The 15175-nt window shown below is 49.5% G+C and overlaps 1 protein-coding gene across 1 annotated transcript; it reads left to right on the plus strand.

Annotated features, from left to right (window-relative positions):
- Positions 1-5318: 5318 nt before the first annotated feature.
- On the plus strand, positions 5319-12715 carry SLC38A5 (solute carrier family 38 member 5). The gene is given in 17 exon segments (XM_033115298.1): positions 5319-5377; positions 5454-5490; positions 5492-5524; positions 5931-6049; positions 6140-6210; positions 6933-7025; positions 7163-7244; positions 8960-9042; positions 9338-9396; positions 9498-9635; positions 9826-9905; positions 10580-10680; positions 10905-11020; positions 11767-11911; positions 12006-12093; positions 12587-12660; positions 12663-12715. Coding segments are annotated over 17 exon segments (1425 nt in total). The 5' UTR covers positions 5319-5324.
- The last annotated feature ends 2460 nt before the right edge of the window (positions 12716-15175 follow it).

Here is a 15175-nt window from a genome sequence, read left to right on the forward strand (position 1 = left end):
GGTTCTATTCTGCTGAACAGAAATGAGGGTCACTAATATCAGCGGATGTAGGGGCTATTTCTTGGTTATTTGAAAATTACGAGAGTGAAAAAGAGGGGAAACTCTGAGACTGCACATCCAGCCCTGATCTCGCTGAGAATGAGAGGAGTCTGAGTGCGGCAAACTGGTGCTCCCCAAGCTGAGGGCATAGGGAGTCTCTCAGTAGAGGATATTTCGGGGTTTCAGACGGCGCAGATGTTGCCGCTTTATCCCCGTGGAGGCAATTAGGGGTCGCGGAGTAGACATGGAATTTCTGCTGGAGGAATATTAGGGGTGTCTAGCTGATTTGGAATTTCTCAGGCTGAGTTCGAGCAAGTAGGGAATCTTGGAGCCTGACGATATTTCAGTTTTACCTCTGTCCGAAAGAGATTACCCCGAAAGGCTTTAAATCGTCCCTCAAGCCCATGGATCTGAAGAGTTATCAGGGGGCACAGCCGAGACTCTGCCGCTTGAGTAACAATCGCCAGAGGCTCCCAGCTTTTCCGCCTGCCGCCCCACTTTAACCCGTCCCGGGTGACCCTTAGCGGAAAACCTACCTCAGAAGCGAGGCGTCTGTGAGGGTTCGATCCCCGCCGAGATGAATACCCGCAATTCCGTCCGTTACCCAGGGACCTGCGACCACTCGGAACAGTTAGTGAAGTGGATTTGGCCCACTGCAAGTCAGGATAATACAGGGCAAATTGAGGCAGGGGTGGGGGTCCGTCGTACCACCCAGGCTCCAGAGACAGGAATGTCTTCTCCAAGTGGGTGGAGACAACGATTGATTTGCCTGCTCACTCCGAGCGAGATTTTCCTCCGCCACAACAGGCCCCTCCCATCGTACTAGTTCCCGCAGCACGCATGCTCAGAGGTTCCCGTTTCATTCCGCTTGTGTGTTCCCACCATGTGCTGTGTGTGTTTCCTGTTTAGTTTAATAGGTGGAATATGTGCTGCGGGCCACCACCTCCTATCCTTCCAATCTCTCTCCTACTTCCTCAGTTGGAGGTCTTCCCTGGGAAGTCCTAGAACCTCTGCGGTTACTTTAAAATTTTAAGCTGTGTTTTTATTTCTTCGCCACCCCTTAGTCTAAGGCCCTATTGACTATGTCTGGGATGAATTCATTTACCCCAGAGAGCATACTGCAGGTAAGTAGACGGTGGCGATTGCCTCATCATGAGCATGATTGTTATGATACAAGTGATAAGAAATATCTCTGTTAATACCGTGTGAAAAGTAAAGCCACGTAGCATGGAAAATGTTGAAATGGCTTCCTTGTGTTGGCATACAGAGGGAGAGGTGGAGCATATATGGTTGTTTCCTTTGCCACTTTCTTCAAATGCCTTTTTCCCCCCATTGCAGGGAGTATAATCTCCTGTCATGAATTGTGGGATGCGTCCTTTCTCTGCATACCACTAACTGGAAAGGCAGCTGTGATTCTATTTTAGTCAAAGACGTAATGTTTTTAATAACTAGTACACGTTTAGTACAATATTGTGCCTAAATCTGCCAAATGCCCGCAAAACGACAATATTCATAACCGTGTGCAATAGCAGTAATTGGTTGGCACACCTTTACAAATCCTCCCATTTGTGACCTTAACAATGATTTTAATTAATAACATCTGTATTTATTGAGCGACTTTTTGATCTTGCATGTGTGTTTCTCAGGGAGAAGGTGTTTTCACACAGGCTGAATAACTATGCATCCAGGCCTTGGATGTGGCCACCTCAGAGAAAGGAACAGCCTGTGATGTTTTCTTGACACATCACAAGTGTCCTTTAGACTTTCAAAGAGATTACCGGTTAATTCTGCAGCGTCCACTACATTTCATATCGGAAGTTACGTCTCTTAATGTATATCAAAAGGATTCTTTCATTGATATTACGTCCAATTGCAATCAGTTATAATCAACCGAGGAAACATTGTTTTACAAAAAATTTCTAGGGCCCGCCGGATGGCTCAGTTGCTTAGAATGAGCCCTGAACAACAGGGTTGCCGGTTCGATTCCCACATGGGCCAGTGAGCTGCACCCTCCACAAGTACGTTGAAGGACAACAACTTGCAGTTGATGGGCCCCGGAGAAACACATTGTTCCCTGATATTTCCCATTGAAAACTTTTATTTTTATAATTTCTAAAAGTCTTTAATTTTTATTAAAAAAGATTTCATTAGGGAAGGGGAGTAGGACTTTATTGGGGAACAGTGTGTGTACTTCCAGGACTTTTTTTCCAAGTCAAGTTGTTGTCCTTTCAATCTTAGTTGTGGAGGGCGCAGCTCAGCTCCAGGTCCAATTGCTAGTTGCAGGGGCCCGCATGCCACCATCCCTTGCGGGAGTCGAGAAATCGAACCAGCAACCTTGTGTTTGAGAGGACGCACTCCAACCAACTGAGCCATCTGGGAGCTCAGCGGCACTCAGCTCAAGGTGCCGTGTTCAATCTTAGTTGCAGGGGCCGCTGCCTACCATTCCTTGTGGGACTGGAGGAATCGAACTGGCAATCTTGTGGTTGAGAGCCCGTGCTCCAAGCAACTGAGCCATCCGGGGGGGCAGCTCAGTTCAAGGTGTTGTGTTCAATCTTAGTTGCAGGTTGCAGAACCCACCGTCCCTTGTGGTACTCGAGGAGTTGAACCGGCATCCTTGTGGTTGAGCCCACTGGCCCATGTGGGAATAGAACCAGCAGCCATTGGAGTTAGGAGCACGGAGCTCCACCAGCCTGAGCCACCAGGCCGGCCCCAAAATCTTTAATTTTTTTAAATTACCGTTGACGTTATGTGAGTTTCAGGTTTACAACGTAGTGATTAGACATTGATGTGAATTATGAAGCCATCAACCCGCAAACTCTAGTAGCCATCTGACATTACACATGTTTATGACAATATTACTGATTCTATTCCCTATGCTGCACTTTCCATTCCTGTGACTAATTTTCTGCCTGGTAATTTGTATTTCTTAAATCCTTCATCTTTTTCACCCAAGCTACCAACTCCACTCCCATCTGTGAACCATCGATGGGTTCTCTGTATGTATGTGTTTGCTTCTCTTTTGTTCAGTCAGTGTTTTGTTATATTTCAAATTTCATGTTTGAATGAAGTCGTATGGTACTTGCTTTACTCTGTGTGACTTATTTCACTTAGCATAATACCCTCTAGGTGCATAGATGTCGCACATCGCACGATTTCATTTCTTTTTATGGCTGACTAATATTCCATTGAAAGCATATATATATATATATATGTATATTTATATATGTATGTTTATACATACATATGCCACTTCATCTGTACGTCTATTGATGGACACTTATGTTACTTCCATATCTTGCTTATTCTATATAGTGGTGCCATGAACTCAGGGGTGCATGCATGTTTTCATATTAGTATGCACATCATGAGCCTTTCTTGAACCTTCTGCGCAGACCTTGGCGTGGCGGGTCACCTGGTGGACACACTGTGTCCATGAAGAATGGCTTTCAAAACTGCTACTTTTGATTGATGAAGTGAGTCCGAGTATATTGTGTAGACCCTGAAAAGAATTTCCTGCTTTTAGTGAATTAGAATAGACTATCATAGAACATGACAGAACACAATAGAAAATATCAGTATATCACATGTATAAGTAGTCAGTGTTGTTTTGTGAAACTTATGTTTTAGTGTCACTTTCAAATTGTGTTCTTTAAACAGAAGTCAGGAGCTGTATGCTGGCCTGCAGATTGCTGATACACGCCCCAGCCACGTTGGCCACACATCAGGCCCTGATTGGGGCTTCTGATAAAGGTCTCAGAGACAGCTCATCCTCAGGAGGGGAAATGAGGGCTCAGGCCAGATTCCTGAGGCACCCAAAGCACAAGTCTGAAAGTGTCTCCAAAATTACTTACGCTAGAAGAGGAGTATTTAAGACATGACATGGGTCCTAGAAAGTGTCTCTGGATCGTAGAGGGGTGATTGGGTTGAGGGGGGTCTCTGAGTCAATTTTGTCCGTGGGAGGGGACTCAACTGGGGAAGTGTCTCTGGCTTCCAGTGAGGATACTCAGAGTTGTGGCAGAGGGAGCTTGCAGTGTCAGAGGCTGGGGTCTCCAAGCCGCCTCCCACCCCCAGCACAGTCGACAGGTTGCATCAGCTCTGGGCTCCTGCTTGGGGCCCAGGCAGGGAGGAGGGGGTAGGGGGCATTAGAAGGGGTGGGGCAGTCAGGCCCACACGTGTCCCTGTAAGGAGTGAGGCCTGGCCACGATGTAAGGGTGGAGAGAAGGGAGGGGTGTAGGGGGGTGACTGGGGAAAGAAACAGACAGCAAGAAGACTGTGAGTTTGGGGTCTGAGAGGAGAGGCTATCACAGCTCCAAATGGCATCTCTTCTGCTGTGGGGTCGGGGTGGGTATCTCTTTCTCTCTCCCTCTCCCTCTCCCTCTCTCTCCCCCTGTTTTCCTCTCTCCTTCCCTCCCTCCTCCTCCCCTATTTATCACTCGTTGCCCTCTTTTATTTTTTAATTTATTGGGGTGACAATTGTTAGTAAAGTTACATAGATTTCAGGTGTACAATTCTGTATTACATCATCTATAAATCCCATTGTGTGTTCACCACCCAGAGTCAGTTCTCCTTCCATCACCATATATTTGATCCCCCTTACCCTCATCTCCCACCCCCCACCCCCCTTACCCTCTGGTAACCACTAAACTATTGTCTGTGTCTATGAGTTTTTTTTTCCTTAGACGTTTATCATTTATATCCCTCACACTGTGGGCCCCCCGCCCCCCATCCACTATCTCTCTGACATCGCACCGAGCCATCCCATATCCACTGTCTCCACTCTCAATGCTGTATTCTGCCTCTCGTAAATGTATACATACATATATAATATTATAGTTGGCATTCATTATTGTTCAGCTTCAGGTGTACAGTGCATTGATCAGCATCTACATCTTCCCTGAGATGGTCTCCCAAATGGGACACGTGTCTATCGAATACCCTACAAAATCTTTACACCATTATTGATTACGTTCCCCAGATTAATTTTCAAAACCCCGTGGCCATCTTGTGGTTCGTTGCCCTCTTTTACTCAATGTTTCTCTGTGTGACTAGGCTTTTTTCCTCCTCTGATGTCATTCTCTCTCTCCCACCTTTTTCTCTCTTGGCCTCTCACTCTTGTCTCTGATTCTCTCCATTTATCTTCCTGTCTCTCATCCCTCTGTTCCTGTTCCCCTCACCTCATGTCTTTATCTCTGTCTCTATCTGAACCCCTACCTCTTTCACGTACCTCTCTTTTTGTAGCCCCCCTGCTCCATCTCTGACCCCCACCCCATTTCTCTGCCCTCGGGATGGCACTGCAGGATTCAAAGATGAATGGAACCCTCCCTGCAGTTGCTGTAGGGTAAGTCGGGTTCAAGATCAGGGGGTTAGGATTACCCTCTCTTCAGCCCCAATTTCTGTGCTCTCTCCGGCTACAGGCAGGAACGCGAGGACTTCCTGCTCAGACATAGTCCTGTTTCCTGGGAGGAAGCTGGCCCAGTTCATGGATGTGAGTGACCCCACAAGATCTGTGCCACCTGCACCTTGTCCAGCTCATCTCCTCCTCTACTCCTCCCTCTTGCTGGCTACCCCTCCTCCCCAGCTGTCCCGTGGCCTAGCTATTTACTGTCCCAGCTATTTCCCTCCCCAGCTGTTTTGCCACTCCACCCTCTGCTGTTCCTCTCCACTTCCAGATGGTCCCCTCCAATATTCTCCTAGTTTTTCCCTTCCCGGCTCTCCTTTCCCAGCTTCGTTCAGTCTTCAACTCCTTTTCCTTTCTAACTTCTTGGATTCTACTCTGCTCTTCCTGGGCTTCTTCCTGCCCCAGTCACTTCTTCCGTAGTCTTTCCCAGGCCCTAGTGGTCTCCTTACCTGGCCACCCTCCCCACGTGTGCCTGGGCCTTGCGCCTTTCTCACAATTCAAGGGGAAGGCACCTTTTGGAATGTCAGTGTTCAACCTCAGCACCGCCATCATGGGCAGCGGCATCCTGGGGCTGGCCTATGCCATGGCCCACACAGGGGTCCTCCTCTTCTTGTGAGTCCTCGGGGGTCTGGAGGGGGCAGGGGTGTTGTGGGGCAGGCGGGAGGCCTGGGGGCCATGTCTGAGTTGTGCCATCAGTCACAGGGTCCTGCTGCTGTGCATTGCTCTTTCGTCATACTCCATTCATCTCTTGCTGACCGGCGCTGGTGGTGTAGGTGAGACCCAGAGTTGAAGCCAGACCTTGGACCGCAAACCTTGGGCCCACCCCAGTGACCTGAGACCCCACATCCCAGACTCTGGACGTACCACTCTGACCCCAGATCCTGGACCCAAGACCCCAGACCCCACACTCAACTCCCTGGATTCCAGACCCCAGACTGTGCCCTGGCCGTCAGACCTTATCTGCGCTCCAGTGTCCCCAACTCCCAGTCCCCAACCCTCACCCCTTAGTCTGGCCATCAAACCTCATTGTTCAGACCCTCCCCACCCCAGAGCACTCCACTCCACTCTAAGCCCCACCCCTCAGTTTCTAGCCCCTCCTAACCATGGAAGCCAGCCGCACAACCCCAAGACCCCCGCTCCTCAGACCCCTGCTTCCAAACTCCTACTGCCCTAGATTCCAGACTTCACTCCCATCATGGTCTCAGACCATGTATTTGTGTTCTCAGGCTATGTATATGTGATGTGCTCCCAAGACCCCCCACTACCCACTTCCAGCCCCCAACCTTTCTCCCTGGCCATCAGTTCCTGGCCAGAGATCCCAACTCCCACATTTCACTTAAAGCCCAACCCGTACTGCTTAACCTTCACCTTCAGCCAGACCCAATTACTCCAAACCACAACTTTCCAGCTCCCAGGCCCTCTGGCCCCCCACTCCTCACTCCTGGCCGGGCTTCCTGGACCTATAACCTGTTCCTTTCTGCCTCCCACCCCACAGGCATCCGAGCCTATGAGCAGCTGGGACAGAGGGCGCTGGAGCCTGTGGGGAAGGTAGTGGTGGCCGTGGTCATCTGTCTGCACAATGTTGGGGGTGAGAACTCTGGGAAGTGGGGCTCAACTTGGGGGAAGAGGGTGAGGTGAGGTGGGCTTCCCCAGGCCGGGCTGGGGAAAATGGGGCATGGGAATGCGGGAAATCCTTCTGTTTACACCTCATCCCACCCACACCAGCCATGTCCAGTTACCTGTTCATCATCAAATCCGAGCTCCCCCTGGTTATTGGCACCTTACTGGACGTGGATCTCGAGGGTGAGTGAGCAGTACCCCTTGGCTCTTGCCCACAGGCCACTGACTCTGCCTGTCGGGTCCATCTGCTGTCTTCAACTCTGTCCCAGGCATCCTGTTTCGAGACTGTTGGGCAGGCCAATTTGGTCAGACAGTGATTTCTGTGTATTATGATGCCAGCAGTATGTGTGACTGCTGCTCTGACTGGGACTCCAGCAGACCATGTGTTGATGACTTCTGTGTCTGTTGTTCTGGCTGATTCCATCTGGTGGCTGACTTCGTATGTCCAGTGTACTCTGATGCTGACCATATGACTATACTATCCAGTAGACCTAAACTCTATGGGTTTGCTTCTGTGACTGTTGTACTGACAGGTTCTCTGGCTGGCTGTACAATAGCTGACTACAGCTGTGTCCTGTGTACTGTGATTCCAACCATGTGTGACAGTTGTTTGCCCTGACTTTCCCTGTCCAGCAGATTCTGTTTGATGCTGGGTCCATCACTGGCGGAATCTGTCTTGCTGTGAGTGTATGGTCACTGACTCCAGCAGTATGTGTGTGTGTTAGTGTACTTCAGTGCCAACTTGTACATATGATTTGCTCAAATTGTATGTGCCAGTCGACTCCATCTCTGTTTCATTTGATGACCATTGTTCTGGAAAATTCTCTCTGGCTCTGTGTGTGTGTGTGTGTGTGTGTGTGTGTATGTGTGATCCTCAACTCTGACTCATTATATCCTCTGTATTGTTCCAAGCATGTATGCTGACAGTTGTTCTGAGTATGCATCCAGATGACCACATGTTTGATTCTGGATCCATCTGCGGGCTGAATCTGTTCGGTTGTTTGTATATGATGCCTGACTCTGTGTATCCTGTTAGATCTTTGGTTTGATTCTGAAACCATCCAGGTAACCGGTAGTCTATGTGACTAGGTGTGTCTAATTATTATAATTAGTTCCCACTGTGTATGTGGCCAATGGAGCTTTGTTGGTTTATTTGTGTCTCACTGTGTGTATGAGGTAGAGCATATATGAATGCCTGGAACAGAGTAGGCACTCAAAAAAATCCTTCTGGACAAATGAGCCGTTGTTCAGCTGATTCTATATTAAGTATCTTGCCTGGGCACCTCCTATCAATATCTATACAGGTCACACTCTTTCTTTGAGCTTGGTTCTAACAGTGTGGCCAGTTGGCTGATTCTGTCTCTATTTCTGTCTTTGGCCATGTGGCCAAATCGGCCCAGCTACTTTCAGGTGTTTAACAAACCTTGAGCTGTTCAAACAACCACACATGTGCATTTCTGACTTGCTGTCTGACTGCATTGTTGCCTGCCTACCAGATCATCATACTGTTGTTCTCCCTGCCAGACATACCAGAGTCATAACTCACCTGTGTCTGGCATCTCGTGCTGGATTATGTGAGTCTGATTGATTTGGGGTGTTGTTGGCCCATGTGGATCTCTGTCCACTTGTGAGTCTGACAGCAGTTTTGTTTACCTGTGCGTGTGTTCTCAGCTGTATCCCTCTGACAGTGTCCGACTGATAGTCCCGTAATCAGTCTGGCTGTTTCTGTCAATGTTGTTGTGCTCTCACTATAACCACCTGAATGATTTCTCACAGCTGAGGTGTGGGGTCATCTCTCCTGACTGTGGGCAGAAATCTGTCTATCTGGCTGTCTTCTATGAGTGTCTGCCTGACAGTTTTCTTTGGCAGGAAGCTAGTCATCATGTTTACCTGTCACCCTAGGGCCTGGTTCTTGAAGGGAAACCTCCTCATCATGACTGTAAGTGTGTTAATCATCCTGCCACTGGCCCTCATGAGACGCTTGGGTAAGAGGCTTCCAGCGTTGGTCATTGGATAGTGGGGTTAGAGAAGGAGAGCCAGATTGAGAGAACCCCCATTTTCATGGGCCGTGGAACACCATGGGACTGCTTGTTTGATGTGGGTTTTAACAGATGAATAGGAGTTTGCTTTGGCGGGGAGGCTGGTCTAGGTAGAAGTAAAAACTTATGCAATGGTATGGCATAATTGGGGTGAGAATGCCCTGAAGGCCAGACTGGCATTTAATATTTGCTATGGGGGGGTCCCTTGATTTCTGAGGCTCTGTGTTATTGCCCCTTGCAGGCTACCTAGGGTATACCGGTGGTCTCTCTCTGACCTGTGTGCTGTTTTTCCTCATTTCGGTGAGTTTGAGAAAGAAGGACTTGAAAAAGTGGAGAGAGAGTTTGGGATGTTGTGACAGAGCCTTCCCTATAACCTCGCTTCCCCACCCTCTCTCTGCCAGGTCATCTACAAGAAGTTCGAGCTCGGCTGTGTTGTAGACCACATTGAGACAGAGGTCGAGCCCGCGAGCACTCTGGCCCCTCCCATTCAGGGGCTCAACAGAAGCTGTGAGGCCCAGATGTTCACAGTTGATGCACAGGTGGGTGTGCGGGCCTATAGGGTTTGCACCACACTCAGGCCCTCAGGTCCTGACACACGGTGCACTCTTCTTGGAGTGGAGCCATGTATTGGACATTGGGGGCTTCCAAGTGTCTGATATGGAGAGCAGTGGAGAGGAGGGGATGGAACCCTATAGGCTCTAATCTCGTGCACTCAGGCCATTCCCTCAGATGTTCTACACAGTGCCCATTATGGCTTTTGCCTTCGTCTGCCACCCCGAGGTGCTGCCTATCTACACTGAGCTCTGCCGGTGAGTGGGTAGGCAAGTGGGCATGCATGATGGGCCAGCAGGTGGGGCAATAGTCCTGATGTCTGACAATCCCTACAGCAGTCCTGGGCCTGCAGCTTTATTGTTGATTGCAGATTATGCCAAGGAAGGGGTTTGAGGTGGCCAGGAGGCCTTGGGGGATGCAGGGCAGTGACTGTTTATCGATTGGGGCTTAAGTATTCTATTGTTTTAACATCCAGTACACGTGAGAATGGACAGAGTGGGCAGCAGAGATGATCAGATGGAGGGTGGCATGTAAGGGTGGGGCTGGGGAGAGGGTGTGATCAGATGGAGGGAACTATGGATGGATGAAAGGTGGGGCAGGGGTGACGCGATGCAGGGATGTGTGGATGATCAGGCATGGATGGTCAGATGGAACGGAGGGGGCAGTGACAGTCAAATAGAGGGGATAGGCAGACGTGGTGAGACAGAGGTGATGGGCAAAGATGGTCATATGGAGTGTGATATGGAACGACAGATAGGGGAAGCTTGGCTAGTCATACAGGGAGGCAGAGATGGGCATCTCAGTGTGTACCAGCTGAATGTCAGCTCTGGGAGTAGGGGACTCTGGAGGGGGTGGTGGCTGGTTTTGAGGGGCGTGGACTGACCAAGTCCAGGAGTCTGGGCATGACAGTTCCACGACGTCTGTACTTCAGGGTCTCCAAGCGCAGAATGCAGGCCGTGGCCAGTGTGTCCATTGGTGCCATGTTCTGCATGTATGCGCTCACAGCCTCCTTTGGATACCTCACCTTCTACAGTGAGGGGGCCTGGGGCCAGGGTTGGGTGGGAGCTGGGGTGGGGACTGGGCCGACGGCTGGGGCAGGAGCCTGAGCACTTTCCGTCCATGCCTGTGGGCCTATCAGTTTCCAAAGGGAGGGTATGCATCATGTATGTAGATTTCGTTACTCTGTGTGTGTGTGTTTCTGGGACACTGGTTCTAATGCTCCCGCCACACCCAGCATCGCATGGCCCATGGCCCAGGCGGCGTGGAGGCGGAGATGCTGCACACGTACAGCAAGCGGGACCTGCTCATTCTATGTGTGCGCCTGGCAGTGCTGCTCGCGGTGACTCTCACTGTGCCAGTCGTACTGTTCCCTGTGCATGGGGGCAGGGGAGGGCCTACGGAGTAGAGGGACATGGATGGATGGGTAGAGGGCATGGGCATGGATGTTTGGGTGGATGGTGGAGATGAGTGGATGGATGATTGGATGAAGGAGGCAGGATGGACAGGTAGGGAAGGCAGAGTTGTCAGATGGACAGAGAAGGCAAAAATAGATGGCCAGATAGAAGGGGGACATAGATGACAGAACAGAGTGAGTCGGGGGCAGGGGTAGTAGTTGGAGGGAGGAGACACAGGTGTCTGGCTAGACAGAAGAGGGAGGCAGAAATGGTCAGACAGTGTACAGGCATCGATAGATGGACAGTCAGAATGAAGACACAGATGGACAGAAAAGGGGTGGTGGCAGAAGTAGTGAGGTGTAAGAGGGACAGTGCTGTCAGATGGGGAGGTGGGATGACTAGACAGAGGAGGGAGATAGAGGTATTCAGATAGAAGGACAGGCGGGGATCTCAGACAGGGTGGAAGGACAAGTGGGTGGTCAGACGGGGCGGCAGAGACAGTCAGATGGAGGAGGAGGCAAAGATTTCAGACAGTGGGTAGAGGCATAGATAGATGATCAGACAGAAGGAAAAGGCATGGGTTGTCAGAAGGGAGGCGGATGCTCATTCAGAAGGTGGAGGCACAAGTGGATTGTCAGAGAGGGTGGAGTTAAAGACAGATGACCACTGGAGGGGGAGGCAGCACTTGGGCCCTGACCTGTGTCCCACCCTACTCTGGCCACAGATCCGCCAGGCCCTGCAGCAGCTGCTCTTCCCAAGCAAGGCCTTCAGCTGGCCCCGGCACGTGGCTATAGCCCTGATCCTACTAGTGTCGGTCAATGTCCTTGTTATCCGCGTGCCGACCATCCAGGATATCTTTGGCATTATTGGTCAGTATCCCAACCCCAGTCCCAGACTCCATCTAATTACAGGTCTTGTACCCCAAAATTACATTGATTCCTGTTTCTCCTGCTTGTCCTCCAGGGCCCACCTCAGCACCCAGCCTCATCTTCATCCTTCCCAGCCTCTTCTACCTCCGCATTGTCCCCTCTGAGGTGGAGCCCCTCTGAGGGTGAGCTTTCCAGGGGAGGGCTGGGGAAAGAGGGAGTATTCTGAGGAGGGAGCACTCCAAGATGGCTAGAGATAGAAGGAACATTTTCAAGAGGGGACTGGGGTCCCCTTGAGGAAGAGAGGTACCCCCAGGGAGGGAAGGCAGATGGTCTGGAAGAATGAAAGAGATTGTCTTAGGAAGGGGCTGAGCAAACAGTACCAGCAGGCTCTGGGAAGACGGGGGACATTCAAGGAAGGGCTGGCATAGAAGGACCATTCTCTGGACAGATGGAAGGAGCACTATTAGAAGAAGGTCAGGAGACTTTCAAGGAGGATGGAGGGCAGTACTCTCTGAAGGGTTCTAGGAAGATGGAATGAGGATTCACAGCGAGGGGCTGGTTTTAAGGAAGGAGGGAGCACAAACGACGGTCAGAAATGAATGGGCACTCTGGAGCAGGTGGAAGAGGGCTTGAAGAGTGTTCTCAGGAGGAGCCCAGGTGTGGACACCCAAACAGCTCTATCTTCTCACCCTCTCGTCCACAGGCTCTGTGTTTTGGTGTCCTGGGGGTCCTCTTCATGGCAGTCAGTCTACCTTCATGTTTGTTAACTGGGCCACAGGCCAGAGCCATGTGTTTGGACATTGACCATGCCCTGCTCCAGCCAAGCCCCTGTGCGCATGCACCTGTGCGTGTGGAAGGAGATGGGGCCACACTCCCAGGTTTCTCCTGCCTGGCATGTGGAGGTGGCTGGTTCCCATTAACGTGGCTGTCGGAAGTAGGGGCCCAGAGATGGTACAGAATGTCCCCTGTCCTCTTCCCCAGGGATGCCGCGCTTGGATCATGGCCCTAACCCCAACCCCTCAGGAGGAGGAGGAGGCCAGGTCCTTGGGGAGCCCTTGCCCAGACTAGTCCTTTCTGTCACCTCCTGGTGGAAGCTGTTTGTCAGGATTACTCTCAAGCTAAAGGGGAAGAATAAAGATGCTGCACTGCAACTCTGGACTCAGCCTTCTGGTCTCTTTCTAAGACTTTTTGTGGGGGGAGCCTGCGTAGGTTCAGACAGGTCTAAGCTGAAGCCCCGAGGGTAGGACTGAGCTGGCTCTCATGTTCACTCACATCTCCAGTCCTTCAGTAACTCGCTACCCAACTCATCGTTTCATTCACTTGCTCACTCAACAAACATTACTGAGGGCCTAAGCCTACTGGGTGCCAAGCAATGTTCTAGGTGCTTGGGATACAGCAGTGAATCATGCAGATAATAATCCCTGCGACTGATGTTCTCTCACAAGAGTGGGCTAACTATGGCCCACTGGCCAAACTCAGCCCACTGTCTATTTTTGGCCCCTGAGTTAAGAATGGTCTGCACATTTCTAATTGACTGAAAAAAAGTCAATAATTTGTGACACATGAAAATTCTATGAAGACATGAATCTTCAAATTGAAAAGAGCCACTAAATTCTGAGTAACACACACACACACACACACACACACACTAAACATAAAATTTCTAGGTTTAACAGAAAATCCTAAAGGATAAAGAGAAAATCCTGAAAGGTCCCAGAGAGAAAGGCCAACAGAGAACACGGAAGCGTTCTTCAAAGAGCTGATGAGAAATAACTTTGAACCTAGATCGCTATATCCAGCCGAGATACTTCAGATGAAAGCAAAAATATTTCATATAATTTGCCACACATATACCCTTTCTGAAAGGATTATTACGGTGCGTGATTCAGCAAAAAGGAAAAAAATGGATTTAGGAGGAAGGAGGGGTTCCAATAAGCAATAGTGAGGGGAGAAATAGTAAAATGAGTTGAAAAGTCTAAGTTGTGATTGTAAATTTTAAAAGTTCCAATCTTGAACTAAAATTCCAGGTAATATATACATGGGAGAGGAGGGGGAGGGACAAGAAAGAAAAGAGTTCTTGTGTTAAGAGATGGATATAGACACTAGTTAATGGTAGAATTGTAGAATAGTTAAGAGCACCAGCCTTTTAGAGTAGTAACTAAAGCCAGGCTGCATGGGTTCAAATTCTGCCTCCTCAACCTACTAGCTGTGTGACCTTTTGTAAGTCACAAAACCTTTCTGTGCCTCAATCTGCTCAAGAGTAAACCAGGGATAACTAGGGTATCTAACTCATTTGACTGCTATGATGATTCAATGAGTTAATATATGTAAAGCACTTAGAACAGCACCTGTCATGTGGTAAGTGCTATATATATTTTAGTTTTTGTTGTTGTTAGTCATGACTTAGAATATCTCGTACTAAAATGTAAAGGCATATCTGGCTTTAGAGGAAGACAGTGAACCAACAACAGCTGTTGGCCTCCTTCCCCAAACCCAATCCTGCAGATCCCATAGAAGAGGTAAGGAGGTGTTTGGATTTCAGAACGGTTCCCAGCAACAAAACTTGATGGTTTGGTCCCTTTTGGGGGATGAGAAGGCTTAGAGTGGGGAAAAGGTCGGAGGCCACAGATGGAGGATAAGCTGAGGTGGAGCTTTGTAATTGTGCTCTTTTCTCTCATATTTTCTAGAAGGCTCATTGCCTGTCTTATAAACACCACAGAGCAGAAAAATTGTAGGGCTGGCCCAGTGCCAATCTGAGGTGGCATGGTTATATCAAGCATAGTGGGGTTGGAGAGCTCATAGAAAAAGTCCAGTTGGGCTGGCTAGTAAGTAGGCATTCCTTTCCTAGCCCTCCCTCCACCCTCTGGGCTAGGCAATTACAATGAATAACACCCCCACCCCTGCGCCCCCTCGATATCCTTGCGTGGTGGCTAAGAAGTCCTGGAAGCTTCCTTCGGGAGTTGTAGGCTGGAAAGGCAAGAGAAGGATTGGCTGAGCCCAGAGGGCAGCTCTAGGGGTTCTGTAACCTAAGACACACCAACCTGTAAACCCGGGACCTCACATGGAGTGTCCAAGCTACACATTTTCCAGGAACTGTTATATAGAAGAACTATTGCAGGTACTGGATATTAATCGCTCGAATAATTCAGTGGAGCAGGTTGGAGATTAAAATAGTTGCCTTTGGATAGCAATAAAAGTCGTCAGGGATGGATACAGATAGAATAAATAAGAGTTAATAGGATAGAAGTATAAATGTCAAAACTC

This window comes from Rhinolophus ferrumequinum, chromosome X (genome assembly GCF_004115265.2).
Source record: "Rhinolophus ferrumequinum isolate MPI-CBG mRhiFer1 chromosome X, mRhiFer1_v1.p, whole genome shotgun sequence".
NCBI classification, from domain to species: Eukaryota; Metazoa; Chordata; class Mammalia; order Chiroptera; family Rhinolophidae; genus Rhinolophus; species Rhinolophus ferrumequinum.